The sequence below is a fragment of the Bos mutus genome, chromosome 24 (genome assembly GCF_027580195.1).
Source record: "Bos mutus isolate GX-2022 chromosome 24, NWIPB_WYAK_1.1, whole genome shotgun sequence".
NCBI lineage: Eukaryota > Metazoa > Chordata > Mammalia > Artiodactyla > Bovidae > Bos > Bos mutus.
The window spans coordinates 39968364-39993811 of NC_091640.1; the positions used below are offsets into that span (position 1 = coordinate 39968364).

Sequence of the window (25448 nt, forward strand, 5' to 3'; positions counted from 1 at the left end):
ATTCCTTATAGGAAAAACCTGAGCATGGTGGAAAATCATGAAGATAATGGAAAAAAAAAAAAAAAAAACCACGAAGGGGAAAATACAGATCATCTATACTTCTTTGCCCAGAGATAACCACTATTAGTGGGCTCATTCCAGTCATTTTTCCTGCATAATTTATACAGTTAAGATAATTTTAGAGCTTGATGTTTCATTTAACACTGTGAGAAGCCGTCTTATTATAATAAAGACATCCATTAGCATAACTTTAATGGCTGAAAAATCACTTTTGGATGGTTGCACAATAAAAATACCAAACCATTCCCTAAACTGGTTACTTCCAAATTTTCTTAAACAACCTTCTATTTAGCCACTTTGTGCATAAAGTTGTATAAATTAACCATTTTTATAGGCTATATAACTTAAGTAAAATTAATGAGTTAAGCAACACTTAACATTAAGTCTTTAATGCTGCTTCCTGTATTTTAGAAAAAGTACAAAAACATGTGCTTTAAATTTTAGACATATAGCCATTTGGCAAATAAGTGTTAGTCAAACCTGTGAAAGTAAGCAAGGGACATAAATCACTTAAAAGGGGGGTGTGCAGATGACTCGGGAGCATTGCAGCTTGGAGTTGGGTATAAAGGAATCAGTAAAATAGAGTAAGAAAGGGGCTCAGGAGGGTCAGGAGATAGCTTGTCCAAGAAGCCAGGAATGAGAGATTTTCCAGAGAAAAAACAATGGCTACAACCCTGGCTTTCAACTTTATCAGACAAGTTTGTTCCATTTATCATCCCATGATGAAATTTACCTATAACATGCTCTGCTTGTGCAAGCAGTGCCAAGCATTAGTCACTCAGATGTGTCTGTTTGTGAGTCCATGGACTCTTGTAGCCCACCAGCCTCCTCAGTCCATGGACTTCTCCAGGCAAGAATACTGGAGTGGGTCGCCATTCCCTTCTACAGGGGAATCTTCCTGACCCAAGGATTGAACCCTGGTCTCTTGTGTTGCAGGCAGATTCTTTACCATCTGACCCACCAGGGAACTTGTGCACATAATGTTAAACATCAACATAATGCTCCAACTGTGAGATAAAAAAATAAAGTATATTTTATATAACAAGTATTTCAGCGCATAAACGTTGGGACACAACCCAAGCAGATGGGACTGTGAAGGAGTTGGATGGCTGCTCTGATGGGCAGAGTCAGCATGGATGGGGACCCTGCACGTGGAAATCAGGCTGCCTGGGCTTCCTGCTGCCTTGCTGCATAGGACTTGAATTTTCAGAACAGTGAATATTTGAACAAAACAAAGTACAGTTTTCCCTCCACTTACATTATGATTGTGTTCCTGGAAAATTCTGTATATACAAAATGCTTTGTATTAAGTCTGAAACTGAATCAGGCTCTGAATCACTGAATCAAGTTGCAGTGATTACAAACGGGTGTCTCACCTGTGATCACTGTCTAGCAGGGCATTTGAAAGTTACATGTGACGCAGGACAGTTCTTTCTTGGTGCAGGACTGTCCACTAGATCATAAGACTCCTAGCATTCCTGGCCTTGCTGATTAAATACCAGAAGGCCCCTAGTTGTTTTGACAATAAAAAGCTCTCCCACAGCATTCCAAGGCACTCCCTGCGGAGTGACAGAGTCCAAGCGAGAAGCATGGGTTCCCGGTGTCACACGCCCCTCCTTCATCTTTAGAATTCTTTAGTTTTAAGAGTTCGGGCTAAGCAAGAGATGGAGGGGAATTAACGTGATGTGTGACCTCCATAGAATTCTTGGTTCTTCCCTCCTTAAATGATTATAGAGTTTTCCCCTACCCTTTCTACATAAATTTCCCCAATTCCTTATTTCTTCACTGAAGTGTAAATTCTTGGGTTAATTCATTAGACATACAGGTACTGCAGTTCCTCTTTGCAAAGACTGATTGAGCAGTATCCAGCCCACATACAAACTAAATCTGTTCCTTAAAGCTGCTTCCAGACCAATGCTTATAATCACTTGGTTCAGATTTGTATTTTAAACATTAAGCAGAACATAATGAGGATCCCGAAAGAAACACCTCAGTTATTCTGGATGATCTGCATGGCCTTTATAGTGATCATTTGGGTGCCAAAGCTTTCCTTGTTTCTTCCCAGGAGACTATTCTCCTTTGCTCTGTGACCCTGGGCAAGTCACTTAACTTTGGCAGGTTCCATTTCTTCATGATTAGAACACATATGTTCTAATGTTCTAATGTGAACTCTAAATACTGTGATAAATGTGATAAATGTGAAACTCTAAAATACTGTAAAGTGTAAGGTCCGTAGTTGGCATGGGACTGTGGCGGACTATAGAAGACTTTGGCATTTGGGAATAATAAGGTTTTCTTATGCTCAAAGTAAGGGCACTTGAAGAAACTTACTCCTCTAGTATTTCTTTGAAGTGTTATTTTAACTATTCAGACCACAGGTCCTCTTACATTTAACTCTATTTCATGTTTAGTTTTTCCTCTTCTATCTTTTCATGCCCAAGAGGAATGGGTAAGTTTAGGACGGATAGGAACATTGTGGAAGAAAAGAATTAGACATAGGGCCCTGGTGGTTATGTTCTGAGTGGCAGGAGAATAAAGAATGGCAGTCAATCTTCAGGGAACCGTTTCAGTGTCTTTTCGTCCTCTCCTTTTTCACTCATCTCAACTGCATGGGAAGCCGCGCTGTGAATTGTAAAACACTGCAAGTGTTTCTGGGCAGTGATACGGAAAAGACAGCAAGTTATCCTCTGTTGGCTTTCATTGGTAGAGGTTGTAAGTTGGCTTCCAGTTTGTTTAGGGAGATTCATGAAGGTTAAGAGTAATCCAGAATGGCTCAGAAAATATAATTCACAATCTAAGTGATGAACTTTAGGGCACATGTGTCTGTTTGAGTTATGGTTTTCTCAGGATATATGCCCAGTAGTGGGACTGCTGGGTCATATGGTGTAGTTAGGTGTTTCATTGTTTTAAGGAACCTCCATACTGTTCTCTCTAGTGGCTGTATCAATTTGCATTCCCACCAACAGTGTAGGAGGATTCCCTTTTCTCCACAACCCTCTTTAGCATTTATTGTTTGTAGATTTTTGGTTGATGGTTATTCTGACTGTTTGGTGATGATACCTCACCATAGTTTTGATATGGAATCTGGAAAAATGTTACCAATGAACCTATTTGTAGAGCAGTAGTAGAGAGACAGACAGCAGGGATGCAGCGGGGACAGGAGAGGGTGGGGTAAATTGCAAGAGTAGCAGTGGCATATAGACACAACCATGCGTAAAGCAGAAGCTAGTGGGAAGCTGCTGCATAGCACAGGGAGCTCCACAGAATGGTCTGTGATGACCTAGAGGGATGGGATGGATGCCCGGCATGGGAGGCAGACTCAAGAGGGAGGGGGTATACGTATATGTATAGCTGATTCATATTGTTGTACAACAGAAACCAACACAACATTGTAAAGCGGTTATCCTCCAATTAAAAAAAGCACATTTGACACCTGAACTCACCCATCAGCTATGAGTTTATCCTGGATTCAAGTTTCGATTAAATCATTCCTGCAGTGGGTATGAAGGGGAGAGTGGGGTTATCCATTGTAGATTTCAATGTTGAATTATATGAATTCTTTATTCATTTAGTTAAGAAAAATAAAAATATTGAGTAGCAAACACTGTTAAGCTGTTTTTCCACTTCAACAATGTTTCTCTTTAAGAGAATGTGCAATGGTGTGTAGTCCTAAGCTTAAGATGTTGCAGAACAGATGCACAGAAGATGAACTGTGTTCAGATAACTGCTGGGTTAGGTCTATATTTTCTATAGTTTATCTCACTGCACATCATCACTACTTCTCTCCCAACCGCTTGGACCCTCCCCACAAAGTGAGTATCATAATAGACCAGCAAGTTTTGTTAGAATCCATCTTTTTTGCTTTGTAATGTGGTAAGTAAATTGCAGGGGTTTTTGCTTGATATTTTTGCCTGTCTTCAAACACGAGAAAAAAATGTCACTCTTAAAAACTGACTCATCGGCCTTCAGCTGTAATAGGAAAATGAGGCAGCAGTCCTGTGAATTGCGGAAAGGTCTTGGAACTAACCAGCCCTGCCGGGAAGAGCTTGATCCTCTGCTTTTGTTTTAGAGTCATTGTCTTCCTTAACTTGTGATATTGAAAATTCACGGTTTTCAGTTTTCTTGTACATTCTTTAGGTTCACTTTAAGGGCTAAAGTCTTTCTTTACAGACCTTGCTTTTTGCTCATTCAACAGAAGAATTCAAGCCTCTGAATTCTAATGTCACATGACTGAATTTTTCAATTATGGCTTTTCCTGGATATATCAAGGAAGATTAAACAGGTTTAAACAGGCTTTCTGGAGAAATCAACTGAAGCATTGATATTTTATTTTCCCAGATTGCCATTGGAGTATTTTCCTGCACATTTGGGTTATTAAAAACTAATTTTCTAAATCCAAGACTGGAACTTAGAGCACTTCTCTTTCTAGATGAGTGGACCTTTATACAAAGATTCCAACTCAGAGTATGAAAAAAGCACAGGCGAATTTCAGCGGGGCCTCCCGTTCTTCCTGGGGTCCAGCGAGGAGAGTCAGGTATTAGAGCGTCTCAGTGTGTCAGAAGGACACAGCCAATGCCCCTGGGGAGAAGTCGGGGGGTGGGGATGCGTCCACAGCTCTGGTTCCCCAGGAAGCGGTCTGCTCTCTTAAGCTGGGGGAGGAAGGGGTATCTCTCCACTGTCTAAGGTGGCACACAGCTGCAGCCTGCACCCAGCACGTGTTCTTTTGCTGTTGGCCAGGGGTCAGCAGCACATTTCCTGTAAGAAGTCAGATGTAAATGCTTTCAGCTTTGTGGTCAATAGCAGCACCTCTGTGCCAGGTATTCACTGTCACTGCCGCACGGATGCAACTGCGGGCTGTACTTGACAATGGGAGAGGCTGGGTGTCAGTAGAGCAGTCCCTTGTCCACATGTGGTTTAATGAACCTCCTTCTTACTCGGTGACCTGGGTGTAGCCTGAACCTTCAGGCGAGAGGGAACATCTGGGGGGTTCCCATCTACATGAAGGGTGACCCAACACTTAGAGACTGGGCCTCCCAAAGCACTTGTGGTTTACAGGCCACAGCTTGGGGCTTTCCAGGGAGAGTCTTAAACCATAGCCAAGTAAGTTACACCCTTACATTTCACGTGTGACATTGGAAGACTTGATTCACACTATAGCTCGTGGCACAAGGCGGACTATCACAGGTAAGGCCTGTGGACTTGTCCTGTGTTTGGGGACAGTCAGGTAAACGGGTGGATAGAGGTGCTTAACAAAATGTATGGAACATGCAAGGGTGAGATTCCCAGTATTTATTGAGTCTGAAGCACATATACCAAGAGCAGCGTGCCCTGGTGGTAGCCAGCCAAGATCTACTGGCTGGAACTCACTGGAAAGAAGTTCTCATTAAATGGAAGTGGTCTGAACATGTGCACGTGCACACACACACACACGCACGTATCTATGTACATATAGAGATGCACACGTACGCATGCATTTGTTCAGAGACTGTCGGGACTGTGTGGGATTGCCTTTCTCCATTACAGCTCTTCACCTTCCTGTTCTATTCCTGATGGAGAAAAATGGAATTCTGCTAAGCTTGAACCCCACCTCAAGCTCAAGATTGCTGGGAGAAATATCAGTGACCTCAGATATGCAGATGATACCATCCTTATGGCAGAAAGTGAAGAAGAACTAAAGAGCCTCTTGATGAAAGTGAAAGAGGAGAGTGAAAGAGTTGGCTTAAAACTCAACATTCAGAAAACGAAGATCATGGCATCTGGTCCCATCACTTCATGGCAAATAGATGGGGAAACAGTGACAAGCTTTATTTTTTGGGGGGCTCCAAAATCAGTGCAGATGGTGACTGCAGCCGTGAAATTAAAAGACGCTTCTTCGAAGAAAAATTATGACCAACCTAGACAGCATATTAAAAAGCAGAGACATTACTTTGCCAACAAAGGTCCGTCTAGTCAAGGCTTTGGTTTTTCCAGTGGTCATGTATGGATGTGAGAGTTGGACTATAAAGAAAGCTGAGCGCTGAAGAATTGATGCTTTTGAACTGTGGTGTTGGAGAAGACTCTTGAGAGTCCCTTGGACTGCAAACAGATCTAATCAGTCAATCATAAAGGAAATCAGTCCTGAATATTCATTGGAAGGACTGATGCTGAAGCCGAAACTCCAATACTTTGGCTACTGATGCGAAGAGCTTACTCATTGGAAAAGACCTTGATGCTGGGAAAGATTGAAGGCAGGAGGAGAAGGGGACAACAGAGGATGAGATGGTTGGATAGCATCACTGACTCGATGGACATGAGTTTGAATAAACTCTGGGAGTCAGTGATGGACAGGGAGGCCTGGCGTGCTACAGTCCATGGGGTAGCAAAGAGTCGGGCACGACTGAGCGACTGAACTGAACTGAACCCGGCCTTCCTGCCTCACTGGCAGTTTTGCTTAGTCTCCTTGGCCCCTCTCTTAAAGATCAGTCTCTTCTTTACTTTTTTCTTTTTTTTTAATTGAAGTATAGTTGATTACAATGTGTTAGTTTTTTGTTATAGCAAAATGATTCAATTATACATACATATATTCATTTTCATTTTCTCTTTCATTATGGTTTATCACAGGATATTGAATATAGTTCCCTGTGCTACACAGTAGGACCTTATTATTTATCTATTTTATATATAGTAGTGTATATCTGCTAAATGTAGTCTTCCCATGTATCCCTCCCCTCCTTTCCATTTTGGTAACCGTTGGTTTCTATGTCTGTGAGTCCGTTTCTGTGTCATATTTTAGATTCCACTTATAAGTGATGTCATATGATATTTGTCATTCTCTGACTTTACTTAGTATGATAATCTCTAGGTCCATCCATGGTGGTGCAAATGGCATTATTTTTTTCTTTTTTATGGGTGAATCTCTCCTTTTCTAAAAGCTTCCTGTTCTTTCCTTCAAAGATGCTCACATTATCCTCATTTTAAATCAATAGCCACTTATTTGAGTACAACATTTCCTCATAACAACATATTAGTCATTTTCTTTAGAAAAGTTAGGTGGTCACACAGGCTAAGAAATTCAGTAGCAGTCAGTTCACCGCACTTTTAAAATAATTTGTCTCTTTTTCCCCTCTGAATTCTATTTATTTCAACTTTGTTGTCACTTTCCAAAACACCTCATCACAATATCCTGTAGGTCTTAACAAATGAGATGGGCAAGTTACCTTTTTAATGAAGTCCTATCAGACTTTTAGTGATTTAAAGAAGCAAAGCCCTAGCAAAGTTAGTCTAAAATTGCCAGTTTGTGCTTCTCCTTTTCAAGTATGCACACACACACACACACTTCTGTGATTTCATGCTTCATTCAGAGTTACAAGTTTAACAAATAACAAATGGAAAACGAAAACTGAGCATTAGCCAGGGTGTCTGTTTGGTGCGGAGCTCTGGAAACTGATGATGGTAATAAAATAAGGTTTATTAAGGCAGACTTCAGAGTTCACCAGAGTGGGGTAGCATCTGTATGTCTGTGTCTGGTTAATATTCACTGGAAGTGAACAGACTCTGGGGGTCAGTTGGTCCCTGCCTGCTTGTTACTGTTCCGGCGTCAAGTAAGCCTGGCATTCTGAGGTCACCTATTTCCACTTTAAAAATCCATTCTGCTTTGTGGAAGACAGCCTTTAATTTTCCTTTGGCATCACTGTGGCCCACCAGAAGCAACACTTTAGACGTGGGAAAACCCATATCACTCTGACGCTTTTGGAGTTTGTTCTCTGTTGCTTTGAGACTGGGAGAGAAAAGATGGCCGTCGACACAGATGCCTGCCTTCCAGAGGTTCTCGTGGCCCAGGCATCTGCCTTTCTTCAGGATGTCAGCTGAGGCCAGAACCCTCCTGGCACCGGTCTCTGGGACGATACATGCCATGCAGGGACCCTGGATTTCCATGAAGTTCATGTGGTCTTTCCTCCCCTCCCTCTCCCAAGCCTTCTGTTTCCTCTTTGCTTCCATAATAGCATAGCTTTGTTATCTCTCAGGAGCTGGCACTGCCTGGAACCGATTTCTACAACTTGGAGGTCTGCGAGAGAAAGGAAATTAGAAAATAGTGATTCACTTCAGATAATGGCTTTTAAAAAACTTTTTTTTTTTTTTAATGCAACCTTGAGTTCAAAGGAAAAGCTTTAAATTTGGAAGGAAGAAGAAGACAGGTACTTATTTTCCTTAATGAAATTCAAAATTGTCTAGAACACATAAATTATAAAATGATACTTATGAAATAATTTTCTGCAATGTGTTCAATAAAACATTTGCTTACAAAAAGATTTCCATTCATGCCGACCATTCTTCCGCCTTGATGCATTTACTGTTTTCGTCAGGGAAGCAGGCATCATGCCAGGACCTGTGATAGGTGAAAGACTGAGGAATGTCAAGATAAATCTGATATAATGTTTGATTTCAAGTTTAAAATCTAATAGTTGAAGTGAGTCCTATCTTCAAGTCAGTGTAACACAAGAAAGTAAGTGGCATATGTTGGCAGATAATTTTCATCTGGTAAGATCAGGGACAATATCAGACACTATCAGAGATAGTATTATGTCAGTCAGTCTGTAAAACATCTCATTTTCCCTTTGCAGCAACATAGATGAACCTAGAGAGTGTCATACTGGGTGAAGTAAGTCCGATAGAGAAGGAGAAATACCATATGACATCCCTTGTATGTGGAAAAAGAAATGATACAAATGAACTTGCAAAGCAGAGACTCACAGACTTAGAGAATGAACTTATGGTTGCCGGGGGAAAGGATAGTTAGGGAGTTTGGGATGGGTCATGTACACACTACTATATTTAAAATGGATCACCAACAAGGACCTGTTGTATAGCATATGGAACTCTGCCTATTGTGATGTGGCAACCTGGATGGGAGAGGATATTTGGGGGAGAAAATAAAATCTCATTTTTCTCTTAATGTTGTGTAAAATTTCCTTTTTTGGTAAAGTGTTCAAATCTTTACCCTTGTTTAAAAATTCAGTTGTTTTTTATTATTAATGAATTTTGAAAATCTTTAAATATTCTTGATACAAGTACCTTATCAGACATGTGATTTGCAAATATTTTCTTGTCGTATATATCTTTTTATTCTCTTTTTTTAGTGGTATAGTTGAAGAGCACATTTTAACTCCAGTTTTATTTTATGAATCATGCTTTTTGTGACCTCTTTGAAATCTTCACCTAACCCAAGTCACAAAGGTTTTCTCTTATGTTTTCTTCTAGAAGCATAATAGTTTCTAAAACTTTTGGGTTTCCCATTTAGCTCTATGACCCATTTTAAGTTAATTTTTTGTATATAGCGTAAAAGTTGTTTCTGGTTTTGTTTTTATTTATATTTTGTTTTGATTATGGTTCTTGTTTGTTCCAGCACTATTTGTTGAAAAAATTATTCTCTCCCTGTTGAATCCCTCTGCACCTATGCTGAAAATGGGTTGACATTATGTTTGTGGGTTTATTTTTGGACTCTGTTCTGTTTCATTGATCTGTGTGCCTATTTGATGATAATGCTATGTTGCTTTCACTGGAGTTCTACAGATCTTGAATTTAGGTAACAAGTGTTCTGATTTCCCTTTTCCCATAGTTCTTTTGGCTATTTTAGGTTTTCTGTATTCCCATGTGAACTTTAGAAAGCCTGTCAATTTCTACAGAGAAATCTGACTTTAATTTTGATTGAGATTGCACTAAGTCTATAGATCAATTTGAGGAGAATTGACATCTTAAAGTATTGAAGCTTCAAATCCATGTCCAAGTCCTATTAACTATAACTAATACTCACAACCATACCATAATTAATTCATTTTTCCTCAATGAAATAATGTAAGTCCACATTTAGAAATACTTAAGAAAGCTAAAATTTTTGTTGAATTTATTATTTTAAAAGTTTGAGTGGACACTGGCATTTTCCTCGAAGAATTGTATACTGGAAACAAATGGGAAAGTTTGAGTCATTTAATAGACTTCAGAGATTAAATAGACTTCAGACAGTAAATAGAGTTGTATCAGTTGTTTATTGAATAAGAAAGTCTAGGGATCAAGTGAGGCGGAGGTTCAGCCTTCCTCCGTTAGGCAAACCAGTTTCCCCTGAGAAGATAGCCTTTTTTATGTCCATACATAGATGCTTTATGGGACAGCAGGTACCCTGGTAGACTTCAATTTTATAGCTCTTCTGAAATACAAATAACCTATTAAGCAAAAGCTGGGTAATTTTTGCTTTATTGTAAGAGTTTTGCAGGGCTTCCCTGGTGGCTCAGACAGTAAAGAATCCACCTGCAATGCAGGAGACCTGGGTTCCATCCCTGAGTCAGAAAGATCCTCTGGAGAAGGGAATGACTACCCACTCCAGTATTCTTGCCTGGAGAATCTCATGGACGGAGGAACCTAGTGGGCTACAAGTATAGTCCATGGGGTTGTGAAGAGTTGGACACAACTGAGAGACTACACACACACACATACACACACACACACACACAAGAGCTTTTGCATGGAAATTGGAAGCAGAAATGAAAACTGTCTTGCCCATTCAACAAAGAAAATAAAAGCCAAAATATTAAGTGGCAGCTTCTTTTTAAAAGAAATGAAAGTAGATACAGTGAAATGTAAGACCTAATTCCTTTGTGTCATTTGTAATTTTTTTTAAGGGGATGAAAGCTTGGTGGATTTGCTCATAACAGAGTCTGTTCAGGAGATTATTGACTATCATAATTAATCCCAGTCAGTGGTAAAGAAAGAAGGTAATGTTCTTAGAAAGTGAGTGAATAGTAAGTAAGCCTTCGAGGAGGGAAAGCTTCCTGGCTGGTGTACTCCTCTTGGAAAGGAAAAGCTTCACCTGGTTAAGATGACGGATATTGAAATCCCTGTCCAACCCCAGTGGCCTGAAGTATTGATCGCGGACGTGTAGTTGCCTTGTCTGCTGTCAGGGATTACATACTGAACGGCTGAGGGCCTTCATCGCCAGCTTCAGAGGTATTGGCTACGAGAGCCCCACCACATGAAGCTCACCACAGGCCAGCCAGTATGGAAGTGAGACCATAACAGCTCTTGTCTTTCCAAAGCTCATGTTTAACATGGGCATTCAGGTTACAGGCCTGTGCCTGTCATCCTGTGAGAGGGCTCTGAGGACCCTTGTCCTGACAGTTGTTTTTACAGCGTTTAGAGAGTGTGAAGTGCTCTGACTGCTGGCTCTTGGATCTGCTCAAGGAATTTATCTGATGATGAACAGTGTCTTGAGTAAATTGGACAGGATGAGGTAGAGAGCTAATCCAAAATGCCTTCAGCTGGATGACGGTGGTGATGATTGCTAATGGTGATCATAATAAAAGTGTGACTGTAGAATTTATTGTAGCTCAACCTGGCTAGGGTACTCGGAAATTGTCTCTACATGCCGTGAGGAAATCTGAGTTAAATGGCAGTCTTAGCTTCTACTTACTTGGATAGTTTTAAAATAGAATAAATTATTGACTCTCTTCAATAAAGTCTAATGTATTCTAATATACCAACCAATAGATAATTTAAAATGTGACTTATGTTTAATACTGCTAATATATCCCTTTTCTATTGGCTATATAGCAGATGTATTTAATGTGTGTTAACTGTCGATATTTTATATACATCTTAGTGTATTTGGTCTGCTATACTTGTCAATATTAATAGTGAACTTTTAGAGAAACTTCCTTTGTTTTTTTTTTTTTAATCTTTATTTTGTGGGACACTTTTGCATATAGGTCTATTTGTTCTTTAATGAAAACTTTGACTAGGGACATAATTTCCAACATTTTTATGATAAAAATATAATCCACCTATTTTATCATGTGCTGTTTCCGGAATACATTAAGGGGACACAGAGGATAATCTCCAGTGTGAAAGTGTGCAGCTTTATTTTGTTTTAATTTGTTTGGTGAGTGAGTAAAGAATAAAGTGTAAATGAATTAGTAGACTGATGGTCACTGGGGGAAGGAGCATGGAATGAGGCATCAGGAGGCCAGGTGTGTAGTTCTTGTTGTTCGGTCGCGAAGTCGTGTCTGGCTCTTTGCAACCCCATGAAGCACACCATGCTTCCCTGTCCTTGTAGTTCTCAGTAATTAGCTGTGTGATTTTGGAGAAGTTACTTGAGCTCACTGAGCTTCATTTTTCTTATCTATAAAATGTGGTGTTTTATTGGCATTTCTCAGATTCCTCTCAGCTCTCAAATCCTTGGATCCTCTGTTTCATTGGAAACCCTACTAATGCCTCTCCAGTTCAAAGCTGTTTGTAGGGAAGTTAGGAAGCAGTCGTCTTAAAGTTAGACAGTGAAAACAAGTGGAACACCAAACAGTAATTGTTCAAATGGACCTTGTGGCATGAAAGCCATCACGATGTGAGTCTGAGTGTAGAAAAGTATACTGTGAAAGGAGAGAAATCTAAGAATGTTAGTAATTATTTATCCAGAGGCCAGTCACTCCCATCAGAATGTAATACATTGGATTTATGTTCTGCTTTTCATTCTATACCAAACAGGTTAAAGCTGAGCTGGTTCCAAGGCCCCACGAGAAAGGCCAGTTCTACTTCAGGGAAAGCCTTGTCAGGAAGAACCATAGAGCTCTTTAAGGCCCATCCACGTGGAGAATGACTGGGTGGGACACCAGCCAAAGAGACTGCCTGATAATCCCAGAGATCCTGTGTGTGCCTCTGTCCTGGTATTATTGAACTTTTGGAGCTGGAGAGAGGCAACAGACAAAAGAAATTGAAAAACAGCACAAGGAGGCTGTAGAATAACATTTTCTCCTTTCATCGCTGAGTGTCAATGGCTGGGTAATAATGACAGTAAACAGAGACCAGAGATGTGGGGGAAACAGAGGTCGCCAGTTGTGTTCCAGCAAATCATCACAGCACAGAGAGGCACACGGGGAGCTGGAAAACAAAGGCAGACCCTCAGAGGACACCAGAATGGGGGGCTCATCTGTTTAATCACTTTGAAAGTCAGACATAGCAATACAGCCACAGCAGGCTCCTCAAAAGTATGTAATAAAGTGTACACTGTAGTTCTGCAGTTTGGTACTAAAAGATATGGGGTTTCTATAGCTTTGTTGTTATTGTTCGGTTGCTAAGTCGTGTCCAAATCTTTGTGACCCCAGAGACTGCAGCATGCCAGGCTCCTCTGTCTTCTTCTGTCTCCAAAGTTTGCTCAAATTCATGTCCATTGAGTCTGTGATGCTACCCAACCATCTTATCCTCTGTTGCCCTCTTCTCCTCTTGTTCTTTAATGAAAACTTTGACTAGGGACATAATTTCCCCCACTCAGGGTCTTTTCCAGTGAGTTGGCTCTTCGTATCAGATGGCCGAAGTATTGGAGCTTCAGCCTCAGCCAGACCTTTGTCAGCAAAGTGATGTCTCTGTTTTTTAATACCCTGTCTAGATTTGTCATTGCTTTCCTGCCAAGAAGCAAGTGTTTTTTAATTTCAGGGCTTCAGTCACTGTCTGCAGTGATTTTGGAGCCCAAGAAAATAAAATCTGTCATTGCTTTTTCCCCATCTATTTGCCATGAAGTGATGGGACCAGATGCCATGATCTTAGTATTTTTTTCATGTTGCATTTCAAGATAGCTTTTTCACTCTTCTCTTTCACCCTCATCAAGAGGGTTCCTCTTCACTTTCTGCCATTAGAGTGGTACCGTCTGCATGTATGTAGCTTACTCTTGATATAAAAATACAGCCTTTAAAATTTATTTACCCAGGTTACGTGAAGAATAGTAATCTGAGAAGCACAATGGAGACTTGTGATGACACATGTCGCTGAATGGATAAAGGATAGATTTCTATTAGAGAACGTGGGAGAGCTGCTTTCTGCTTGCATTCTGTTTTACAGAGTCTTTCCTGAACATCTCCTAATTTAATAAAAAAAAAAGAGCCTCTGAGGGATGATTAGGTATCACCAAACTAGTTATTCACTCATAATTGTGGCTTATCCTCATAGATAATATGATAGAAGTCACTTGTGTGATTGAGTGAGCTTCACCAAAATCAGTATATACCTCAACCTCAATATATACCTCAAACTCATAAACTGCATATTAGTTTTAAAACAGAAAATAGAACATTCACCTGCGGTGGTTTCCTCTGCCTGCACAGCACACATTTCAGCCTGTCTCTTGTTTACATGATTATTGTTTGAGCAGATATGACAGTTCCCATCTGTGATTGTTATCCTTTGCTCAGAACAACCAGTGACTTTTCATAGAAATAGCTTTCCTTCTTTCTAAACCCATGGACCTTTTTGAAAATTTGATTCTTTTTGCTTTTTCTGAAGTTTGCCTTTACTTTGAAATTCCCAAGTACTTTAAAAAAGGATGTTATCTTTTTAGAGTGGTTTTAGTTTTACAGCAAAATTATGGGGAAGTACCAGAGATTTCCCATACACTTCTTGCCCCCCTCACATGCCCAGCCTCCCCCGTTAACAGCACCGCCACCAGAATGGCTCATCTGTCACAATTGACAAACCAATATTGACCCATCACAATCACCCAAAGTCCATAGTTTACATTCTCTGGGTTTGGACGAGTGTATGGGCTTTCCTGGTGGGTCAGTGGTAGAGAATCCACCTGCCAATGCTGGAGACACGGGTTCAATCCCTAGGTTGGGAAGATCCCCTGTAGAAGGAAATGGCAGCCCACTTTAGTATCCTTGCCTGGAGGATTCTGTGGACAGAGGAGCCTGGTGGGCTACAGCCCATGGGGTCGCAAAGAGTCGGACACGATTTATCTACTGAACAGCAATTACAACAACACGGTGTCATACGAAATGGTTTCCTTGCCCGCAGACCCTCTGTATTCCATGTGTTCATTCCTCCTTTCCCGCCCCCCATTCCCCACTGTGGCCCCATTTGAGTCCCTTGCTTCATAAACACTGGGGTGCAGCGTGTAATCATTGGAAGTTATTTCCTCATTGTCACTTTTCCCATTTCTAGCCCAGTGCCTGTGCTCAAAAGTGATATATAGCTGCATAAGAATTTAATTGCTGCTCTGCACCTCAGTTGGTTAAAAAAGAATTCTAGCTTGCAAAACCATTTCAAATATTCCATGCTGAGTGACTGAGATTTGTTTGCTGTTTTAAGCCTCCCCTAATCTACAAACACATTTTTCTGTATCTCGTTCTGCCAACAGGGAGGTTCAGGCAGACCTGTTTACCTTCTGAGGGAAAGGCTTCATCAGCTTTCTCCTCACTCCTCTCAGAGAGCGGAGGAAGGTGGGAACAGAACAGAAAACGGGGCTGGCAGGCGGCGAAGGAGAGGCTGCCAGAATGATAGCGAGAGACCGAGTCGGGGCCAGGGAAAGAGCGGGCATCTCCTCTGTGCTCTCGCTCCTGTTAATCTGAAACCATAGCTTCTTTTTATCACCATTGCCTTTCAAGTGCTTTCTCCAAGGCGTCCAAGTTGAGCTTGTTTATAAGCATGTTAGAATCCAAGGATATTGAGAAGCCAGAGCCTGAAAACAAGGTATTTATCCTCTGTCTTTATCATCCTGGGTGGCCTCCCCAGGAAGCTGAGAGGGCAGACAGCTGCATGACCCTGGCTGTGCCCAGCGTCTGTCCCAGAGAGTGAGAGGTTTCTCTTGCAGGAGCCCTGCTGCACAGGCCCCAGCGTGGTCAGCATCCAAGATGATTTCTCAAGATGGCCAGGCTGTGCCACCACCAGCATCACTCAGTGACTGTGATGAAGGGGAATTCAGTCCTCTTCTTTCAGAGAGAGAAGGGAAAATCTTTGCTTTTGATACATTCTTCCTAAAATATCTTGGATTATGTTTGAATTGAGAGCAACATAGATATATTCCCTGTATATCTAGGCAGGGATATCTACAGCAAGATTGAAGTTTAACTCTACCGTGTACTGGGGCTTTCCAGGTGTGGCTAGTGATAAAGAATCCACCTGCCAATGCAGGAGACACAAGAGACATGGGTTTGACCCCTGGGTTGGGCAGATCCCTTGGAGAAGGGAATGGCTACCCACTCCAGTATTCTTGCCTGGAGAATCCCATGGACAGAGGAAGCTGGTGAGCTATGTCTATAGGGTTGCAGAAAGTCGTACAAGACTGATTGCACTGATCAAGACCAGACCAAGACATGAGGTCAGGCTTATAATTTGGCTACCCTTAAAGTGGAAAACAGACTGGGTCCAAATAGGAAAAGGAGTACGTCAAGGCTGTATATTGTCACCCTGCTTATTTAACTTAAATGCAGAGTACATCATGAGAAACTCTGGGCTGGATGAAGCACAAGCCAGAATCAAGATTGCCAGGAGAAATATCAATAACCTCAGATATGCAGATGACACCATCCTTATGGCAGAAAGTGAAGAGGAACTAAAAAGCCTCTTGATGACAGAGGAGAGTGAAAAAGTTGGCTTAAAGCTCAACATTCAGAAAACGAAGATCATGGCATCCAGTCCCATCACTTCATGGCAAATAGATGGGGAAACAGTGGAAACAGTGTCAGACTTTATTTTTCTGGGCTCCAAAATCACTGCAGATGGTGATTGTAGCCATGGAATTAGAAGATGCTTACTCCTTGGAATGAAAGTTACAACCAACCTAGACAGCATATAAAAAAGCAGAGACATTACTTTGCCAACAAAGGTTTGTCTAGTCAAAGCTATGGTTTTTCTAGTAGTCATGTATGGATGTGAGAGTTGGACTATAAACAAAGCTGAGTGATGAAGAATTAATGGTTTTGAACTGTGGTGTTGGAGAAGACTCCTGAGAGTCCCTTGGACTGCAAGGAGATCCAGTCAGTCCATCCTAAAGGAGATCAGTCCTGGGTGTTCATTGGAAGGACTGATGTTGATGCTGAAACTCCAATACTTTAGCCACCTGATGCTAAGAGCTGACTCATTGGAAAAGACCCTGACTCTGGGAAAGATTGAGGCAGGAGGAGAAGGGGATGACAGAGGGTGAGATGGCTGGATGGCATCACCGACTCAATGGACATGAGTTTGGGTAGGTTCCGGAAGTTAGTGATGGACAGGGAGGCCTGGCTTGCTGCGGTTCATGGGGTCGCAAAGAGTCGGGCACGACTGAGTGACTGAACTGAAAGTGGAAAATCATTGTATTAATCCCACTTTCCTTTAGGAGGCACATTACTGACTGACTAATCTTACTTGAATATTCCCCTGAGTGGGGTGGAGGTGGTGTCTCATCTCACCCCACCCCAAATTACTCATTAAAGTATTCCTTCTACTTATGTCAGTTAGGAATCATTTGGACTGCAAATAGTAATGACAACAACATAGAGTAGTTTTTTAAAATAATTTATTTTTTCTCACATTGTTGGAAGTCCAGAGAATAGGCAACCTCTGGGGTTATTTCTGAGATTCAATAATATCAAGGCTGATTAGTGCAATTTCATAACCTTTCTCTCATGGTTGCAAGATGGCTGCTGAAGCACTCGTCATCTTGTCTACATCCCAAAGAAGAAGGAAGAGAAAAGGATAGCAGTGAAATCAGGAAAACAAAAAAGTACACTGAAACCATGGAAAGAGACTTTTCTTATGTGACTTGGCCAGAATTGTGTCAGGTGGTCACTCTGACCTAAAGGAGTTGGAGAAACCAGGCTTGGGAATGGGGTTGGATCAGAGATGAGTTCTGATTAAGTGCAGTTTTATTTGTTTCATTGTATTCCTAGTAACATTTTAGTGCCTTTTATAGCCTGACCATATACCTAGCCATAGGAATGCTAATAAGTTAGCTAAATATGTGCCATGCATTTACATATATTTACTCAGTTAATCCTCATAATAATGCAGAGCATGTATGTGATTCATATTCCATTTTACAGATTAGGAAATGGAGGCCCAGAGGCTCAGCAGCTTGCTCAAGGTTCAGAGCTTGCTCTAGGAAGTGGCAGAGTCCACATTCAAACCTGAACTCACTAGGCTTTAGAGTTTTTCTCTAAATCGTCTTGAGGAGGTAACATTTACATTAGGAGCTGAGTGACGAGAAGCATCTTGCCGTGGAAAGACACAGAATGTTCCTGGCAGAAAAAAACAGTAAGAGAAAATTCCCTAAGGGCAGGAAGACCTTGGCTGTTTTAGAGGAACTGAGAAGAGATGAGCAGGCCTGGTGCTAATGCCAGGGGAGAGCGATAGAAGGTGAGATGGATCAGACAGCTGGGGACAGAAATGCCGGCCTCAAAGTCAGAGGCAAGAATTTGCATTTTGTGGTATTCGTGGCGGGAAGTTACTGTGTCTTCACTTTACTCTCCATAACCTGTCCCTGTTGTATGATGAGACATGTAATACTTGCTTTGACTACTTCATGGAGTTCAGATAAGGGTCAAATGATGGAATGTGTGTGACAGTAAATTGTTCTGTGTGAAAATCTTTATAAAATTAGAAATAGTAAAGGCCACAGAGTAAGGATTTCTTAGCAAGAAGTATGTCTTATAAATGCTCTGTGGACTACACTAAAAACAGCTGAACTTGTGACTGGACAGAACAAGCGGTTCGTTAGCAAATGCAACATTTAAAAAATCCCTGATGTGTTTTACAGTGTTCTGTGGGAGTGCCGCTTCCAGTTAGAATGAACACTAGGTTATGGCTGATTATCTTTCTCACTGTTGCAAGGACAGAAGAGAGGATGCATGTAAAATCATATGTTTTAAGAGCTACAGTGGAGAGCTCTGGACACAAAGAAGTCTAAGGGAGCTCAGTTCCAGGAGGGAGGAGATCTTCATAGTGAGCAAAGCCCAGAAGTCATTTCCTTCCTTTGTGTGTGTCTCGCCCGGAGTCTCTGCGCTGCTGGGCAGACGATGACACCTGCCCAACAGAGGGGCTTTACGGGGAGAGGAGACAGCACGGAGGCCGGAATCTGTCAAGGCTTAAATTGCAGAGCTGGTTCTCCACGTCTGACAACTCTCTCCCTTGGGATTTTGCTCATAAAGGCTCTAAAGTAGACAGCAATTCCTGTAATCCTGTGGTGTTTATCCTAAAGCCCTCTTGAGAGAGGGACCTGTAATACACACAGGGCGAATCTCCTCCTCAAAGCATTTGGAACCAGCGGTAACCTAAAACTGGTTAAAATTGCAACTCAGCTCAGACCCACTTCAGCTCCTTAATGGATTGGAGTGATCTGTACCTCATTTCAGCCACCAGACAGAAGGCTTGCTCTTCTTGGGGATCTTACTATTTATTCCTGTGTCCTTGAGTTCTTTAAAACATAATGTCTGCCATACGACAAAATAATTGTGAGATTTGTAAACAAACAGGAGGATAGAACCCATAAGCAATTGACCGTTTTTTGATCAATATTAGCAGATGCACTGACAGCAGCGGTGTTGGCGCTAAGAGACGAAAACTTTTAAATGACAACAATAAGTATGTTAAAGAAGAGAGACAAAAGGGGTGAAGGGTGAATAATGTCAACAGAGAAATAGAACCTTTAGAAAGAACCAATTGGACATTCTTGATATGAAAAAACGCAGTATCGGAATTGAAGCATTCACAGGGTGGACATATAAGGACACAACACGTAGAAGAGAAGGGAACTGAAGACAGGGTAGTAGAGATTCTCTAAACTGAAGCACAAAGGGTAAGGGCTGGGGAGAAGCGAAGCATATTGTGAAGGACACTTGGGACAACGTCAAATGGTTGTTGTTGGAGTTCCAGAAGAAGAGAGAGAAATTTGGACAGAAAACATATTTGAAGAAAAAATGGATAAGACTACCCCAAAACTGATGAAATACATCTACCCATAGATTCAAGAAGCTCAGCAAACCTCAAGCAAAATAGTGAAAGTCGCTCAGTCACGTCCGACTCTTTGCGACCCCGTGGACTATATATATAGTCCATGGAATTCTCCAGGCCAGGATACTGGGGTGGGTAGCCTTTCCCATCCCCAGGGGATCCTCCCAAACCAGGGACTGAACCCAGGTCTCCCGCATTGCAGGTGGATTCTTTACCAACTGAGCCACAATACAGAATAAATAGAAATAAAATCACAATCTAGGCATTTCATAATTAAGCTTCTAAAAACAAAAGCTAAAGGAAAAAAAATGTATTAAAAGCAGTTAGAGAGGAAAAACATTATACGTAGAAGAATATCAACAAGGATTATAAATGATTTTTCATCAGAATCAAGAATACAGATAACAATGAAATGACAGCTTTAAAAGGATTATAAAGACAATAAAAACTGCCAGCCTAGAGTCCTGTGCCCAGTAAACATATGAATCCAAGATGAAAGTGAATGAAAGACACAATCAGAAGGAAACATGAGGGAATTTGTTGCCAGCATATCCACAGTACAAGAAATGCTGAAGAAATACCAGAGGAGGTTGGCAAAACCGATTAGAGTGATCTGTTATAGCTACATTGCCTTGTAGGGAGGATGAAGCACATCAGAAAGGATAAACGTAAAAGTCTACTTGTTTAACTTTTTAAAAATTGTTGACTTTTTTTGATTTATGTGAGCTTGATAAAGTTCAGCATTTTTTAAGTCAGTGTTTTTAAAAGATGACAAAAAGTTATTTTCACTTACCATTTTCATAAATGATTGACAAATACTATAAGGATTTTATAATAACTATTGTGGGATATAAACGTGAAGAAGTAACATATATGACAATAGTGGTATGATAAGGAATGAAAGGAGAATTACACTCACATGTTAGTTACGTTTAAGGTATTTCTTAAAAGATAATGGAGGAGAAATGGAATAATTTTTTTTTTATTAATGGCACTTTGACTTTATGGTAATTAACCATCCACTGAAAATCTAATTTTAAACCTCATGGTGTTTTCCCAACATAAGTTGCTATATAGTGCTGTGTAACGGTCTCATTCTGTTTTCCATATAATGTTTTCCTGGTATTGTTTTGGAGTAAAAAATTACCAACAGCTGATGAAGCTGAAGCTCTGTTTATCCTAATATGGTGAGGTATGAAGCTGTAAGTCTCCTCAAAGTGTTGGATGAGCCGGAACGTTGCAGTTATGTAATACTTCAGGACTGGAAGGTCACGGTCCCTACTCTACCCTGGGGTGAAGGGGAAGTATTCGGATCCCTCACCAAACAAGCGAGAACCCTTCCAAATGTGCTTATCCCAAAAATGCTGTCTGACTTCTTTGCCAAAAAAAACAGTTGACCGTTGCAATTAAAGGATTTTTGGGGTGGGTTGTCTCAGATGAGACCAGTGTGTTACACAGATGTTCATGACCTGCATTGCACGTCTAATCGCCCTGCTCTCAGCAGTTTATGATGATCTCTTCTCTGAGATTCCACCAGTATTCCCTTTGCATGAGTAAGAAACTGTAGTAAATGAAAACAGTCCTTGTTAATCCTAAATACATATGTTCCTTATCTTCTAAGATTCACTTAATAGTTCCCAGATTTCTCAGTTCTTCACATATTTGCAGTGCTGAGGTATATCTGCATGTTTGCTTAATTTCTAAGATAAATTATTCTGTTCCATGCAGCCATTGAGATGGTATGTCTGTGTTGGCATGGAAAAGATATCTATGACATGATTTTGAGTGGCACGAAAACAAAGCATCTCGTAGAACAATATGATGTGATACAGATGGGAAAGACCTTCAGTTTCTGCTTTATAAATTGTGTATTACTTAAACTTTTATCCTTATAATACACCATCTTATAAATTTTAAAAACTTAGTCTGTGTCTTCTGTTAAGACTGTAAATTTTTTATGTCAGTCATACTCATTTTTAAAGAATAAACCTAAAAAAATCTCTTAGTTTTGGTAGCCCGTCAGGGTCCTCTGTCCATGGGATTTTCCAGGTAAGAATACTGGAGTGGGTTGCCATTTCCTTCTCCCCGCCAAAAATCTATAAGTAGAGAAAGTTTCGGGCATCTATATATTTTTTCTGAACAATATATAGAGGGAAGTAGGCTTTGTGAGCAGTGGTAATCGATTACGGTTTCAAGAAGTAGATGGCTTATAATTCTATGAATTTGCTAATGGTTTTCAGTATTGGTCTTGATACAAAAGGGAAAGACTTAACAGCCTAAAAATAATACAGGGAGCAATAGCTGTCTTGATAACCTGTGTTGATTTCATATGCATTTCAATCACTAGAATGTGTCTGTCTTGTCAAGCTTATAAAGAACTCAGTGAAGAACTCTTATGACCTAGTTATCAAACAGACTACCTTAAATTATTTTTATTACACAGCACAGAATAAAAAAAGTGGATATCTTACATTTTTCTGGAATGCTCTGAGTTTTGAAAATAAGTTGGCTAACTCAGTGTAAACTTAGAACTGCTTCTAGTCAGGTACAGTCTCAGGATCAGTGATCAAATTCTGGAAATTTCTCCTAAAGGTGATTGAGAAATCTAGGATTCCAAGCACAGCCGGCTTTTTTTTTTTTTCCCCACTCTTCTGACATTTATAGAAGCTAACTTTTACTATATGTGTTTTGATTAATATAAGCAACTTCTTTATGAGTGTGTAAAAGTCATAGAAAGTATTTTTGTGATAATTCCCACATGGCCACAAAGTCGTTGTGAATTAGAGAGGATGAAAGGATGGGACCACCTGACTAGAGGTTACTCCCTCAAACCTCTCTCCGTCACACTAACTCCTTCTCTCCATTAGTTTCAAACTTGTGTGTGATTCATAACATGGAACACTGATTTCCGTTGACCGATATTTAATACTTTTCTTTCCTCAGAAAGTCCATCCCTCGCTGCCGAAGAATCAACAGGATGCTCTCCAATGAGTCCCTTCAGTCCCCGGCGTTCAGCCGCTCCAACTCTCAAGCCTCCGTAGACAGCGCCTCCATGGAGGATTTCTGGCGGGAAATAGAAAGCATCAAAGAGACCAGCCTCGGGGCTCAGGAGGAACAGACGCCTGCCGAGGCCAAGCCCCTGGACGGTGAGATGCCAGATTGGTCCCCACTGTGCAGCCTTTTACATGCTCTCTTGTTCTGTTGGCAGGTAGACGTCATTCCATGAGTAGCTTAACTAGTGAATCGATAGACTTTGGCATACCAGCTTCCCACTCCCGCTGGTTTGTATCTGCTGGTCTGGCTCAGGGTGGCTTCTCGGCAGGTGACACAACCTGAAGGGGGGCTGTCAACCATCCAGGTTGATCCCTAACATGTCACCATTTAGGGAGGCTGTACCTGGCTGTGGGTTGGAATCATGATCGTCTAGCAGATTGAGTATTCTAAATTTGAGGTTTTTACATCTGCATACTTGACTATTAATTACCAAAGAAAGATACAAAAAAAAATTGCCAGCATAATTCTGGAGAAAAGAAATATTTGACTTTGAAGCACTTACTAGTATTAATGTATTTAGAGAATGAATAATCTGCACTTCACAAGATAAATGCCATGTCAGATAGGTTGGTTATACTACTTTCCAGTGAAATTAAACAAGAAGATTGAGGAACCAAAAAAGTATTTGTTGTTGTTTAGTCTCTTAGTCGTGTCCAACTCTTTGCCACCCATGGACTGCAGCATGCCAGGCTTCCCTGTCCTTCCCTATCGCCTGGAATTTGCTCAAACTCATGTCCATTGAATCCATGAGCCCACACAACCATCTTGTCCTCTGTTACCCTCTTCTCCTCCTGCCCTCAATCTTTATTGCCCTTAATTTTCTAAAAGAGCAAAATTACTCACCTGAGATTAAAAGCATGGGACAAAGAGGACCTACTTTATAGCACAGGGAACTCTGCTCAATGTTATGTGGCAGCCTGGATGGGAGGGGGGTTTGGGGAAGAATGAATTCATGGCTGTGCATGACTGAGTCCCTTCGCTATCTACCTGAAACTGTTAAAACATTGTTAATTGGCTATGCTGCTGCTATTGCTGCTAAGTCGCTTCAGTCGTGTCCGACTCTTGTGCGACCCCATAGACAGCAGCCCACCAGGCTCCACCGTCCCTGGGATTCTCCAGGCAAGAACACTGGAGTGGGTTGCCACTTCCTTCTCCGATGCAGGAAAGTTGAAAAGTGAAAGGGAAGTTGCTCAGTCGTGTCCGACTCTTCGCGACCCCATTGACTACAGCCCACCAGGCTCCTCCGTCCATGGGATTTTCCAGGCAAGAGTGCTGGAGTTGGGTGCCATTGCCTTCTCCGAATTGGCTATATTCCAGTACAAAATTGGCTTCCCTGGTGACTCGGATGGAAAAGAATCCTGTAATGCGGGAGACCTGGGTTTGATCCCTGTGTTGGGAAGATCCCTTAGAGAAGGGATAGGCTACCCACTCCAATATTCTTGCCTGGAGAATTCTATAGACAGAGGAGCCTGGCAGGCTATAGTCCATGGGGTCACAAAGAGTCAGACACGACTAAGTGACTTTCACAGTACAAAATAAAAAGTTAAAAAACACATGGGTTATCTTCTTCAGGTACTACCTGTCCACAAGTAAATGTGTAAGAAAAGCTGAAGGTAGTTTGGGACTTCCCCGGTAGTCCACTGGTCAAGACTCCTCTTTAGGGGTCTTGGGTTTGATCCCTTGTTGGGAAACTAAGATCCTGAATGCCCTGCAGTGTGGCCAAAAGAAACAGAAAAAAAAAAAAGCAAAGAAAAATTGAAGGTAGTTGAGTAAGTAGCTATCTATGAATGTTTCCATTAGCCAGTGACTAACCTCAAAACAACTATCAAGATAAACTAAAATGTTAAAAAAAATTATTGTTCTTTTCTCCAAGTCTATCCTTCTTAGATCTGAAGAAAAATAGTTTGGGTCTACCACAATTAGGATATTTCATTTAGGATTAGAAATAAAGCCCACCACACATTTAATGAGAATCTAGTTAAGGGAACCATCCTCCTTCAGAGAAGGCTATTTTTACGCCATTTGCTTATGTCCTTACATTTTGCCTTTTCAGATTCAGAAAGATACATAAAGAAAAGTGCCTCTTGTTCCCCACTTCTTCCATCTCACTAGCTAGCTCCCTGGTAGAAGGCAAGGGCACTCCACTCCAGTACTTTTGCCTCCAGTACTCTCCCATGGACAGAGGAGCCTCGTGCTCTGCAGTCCATGGGGTCCCTTGGAGTCAGACACGACTGAGCGACTTCACTTTCACTTTTCACTTTCATGCATCGGAGAAGGAAATGGCAACCCACTCCAGTGTTCTTGCCTGGAGAATCCCAGGGATAGGGGAGCCTGGTGGGCTGCCATCTATGGGGTCGCACAGAGTCGGACACGACTGACGTGACTTTGCAGCAGTAGCAGCAGCTAGCTCGCTATCCGTATTAAAAATCGTGAGCTCTTACTGATAACTTCCGATTCCAATCCAACAAAGTTTGTTGTTGTCTCCCCTTTCTCTGTATTTGTAACTCCCTTCTCCAAGAGTGAGAAACCTGGTTCATTCTTTCTTCAATGTATATATTTTTTCATTTGCTCCAGCCTAGAGCATGCAAAAAACATCTTCAAGGTTTACCAACAGA

General features: G+C 41.2%; 1 protein-coding gene across 2 annotated transcripts in view; it reads left to right on the forward strand.

Moving 5' to 3' along the window:
• ARHGAP28 (Rho GTPase activating protein 28) overlaps window positions 1-25448 on the forward strand; it is a 139140-nt gene that overhangs the window by 56133 nt on the left and 57559 nt on the right. For both annotated transcript variants that reach the window (XM_070362021.1, XM_070362022.1), the window contains exon 2: window positions 22723-22925. In XM_070362021.1, the coding sequence (XP_070218122.1) occupies window positions 22723-22925 (203 nt within the window). The remainder of the gene's footprint in view (window positions 1-22722; window positions 22926-25448) is intronic.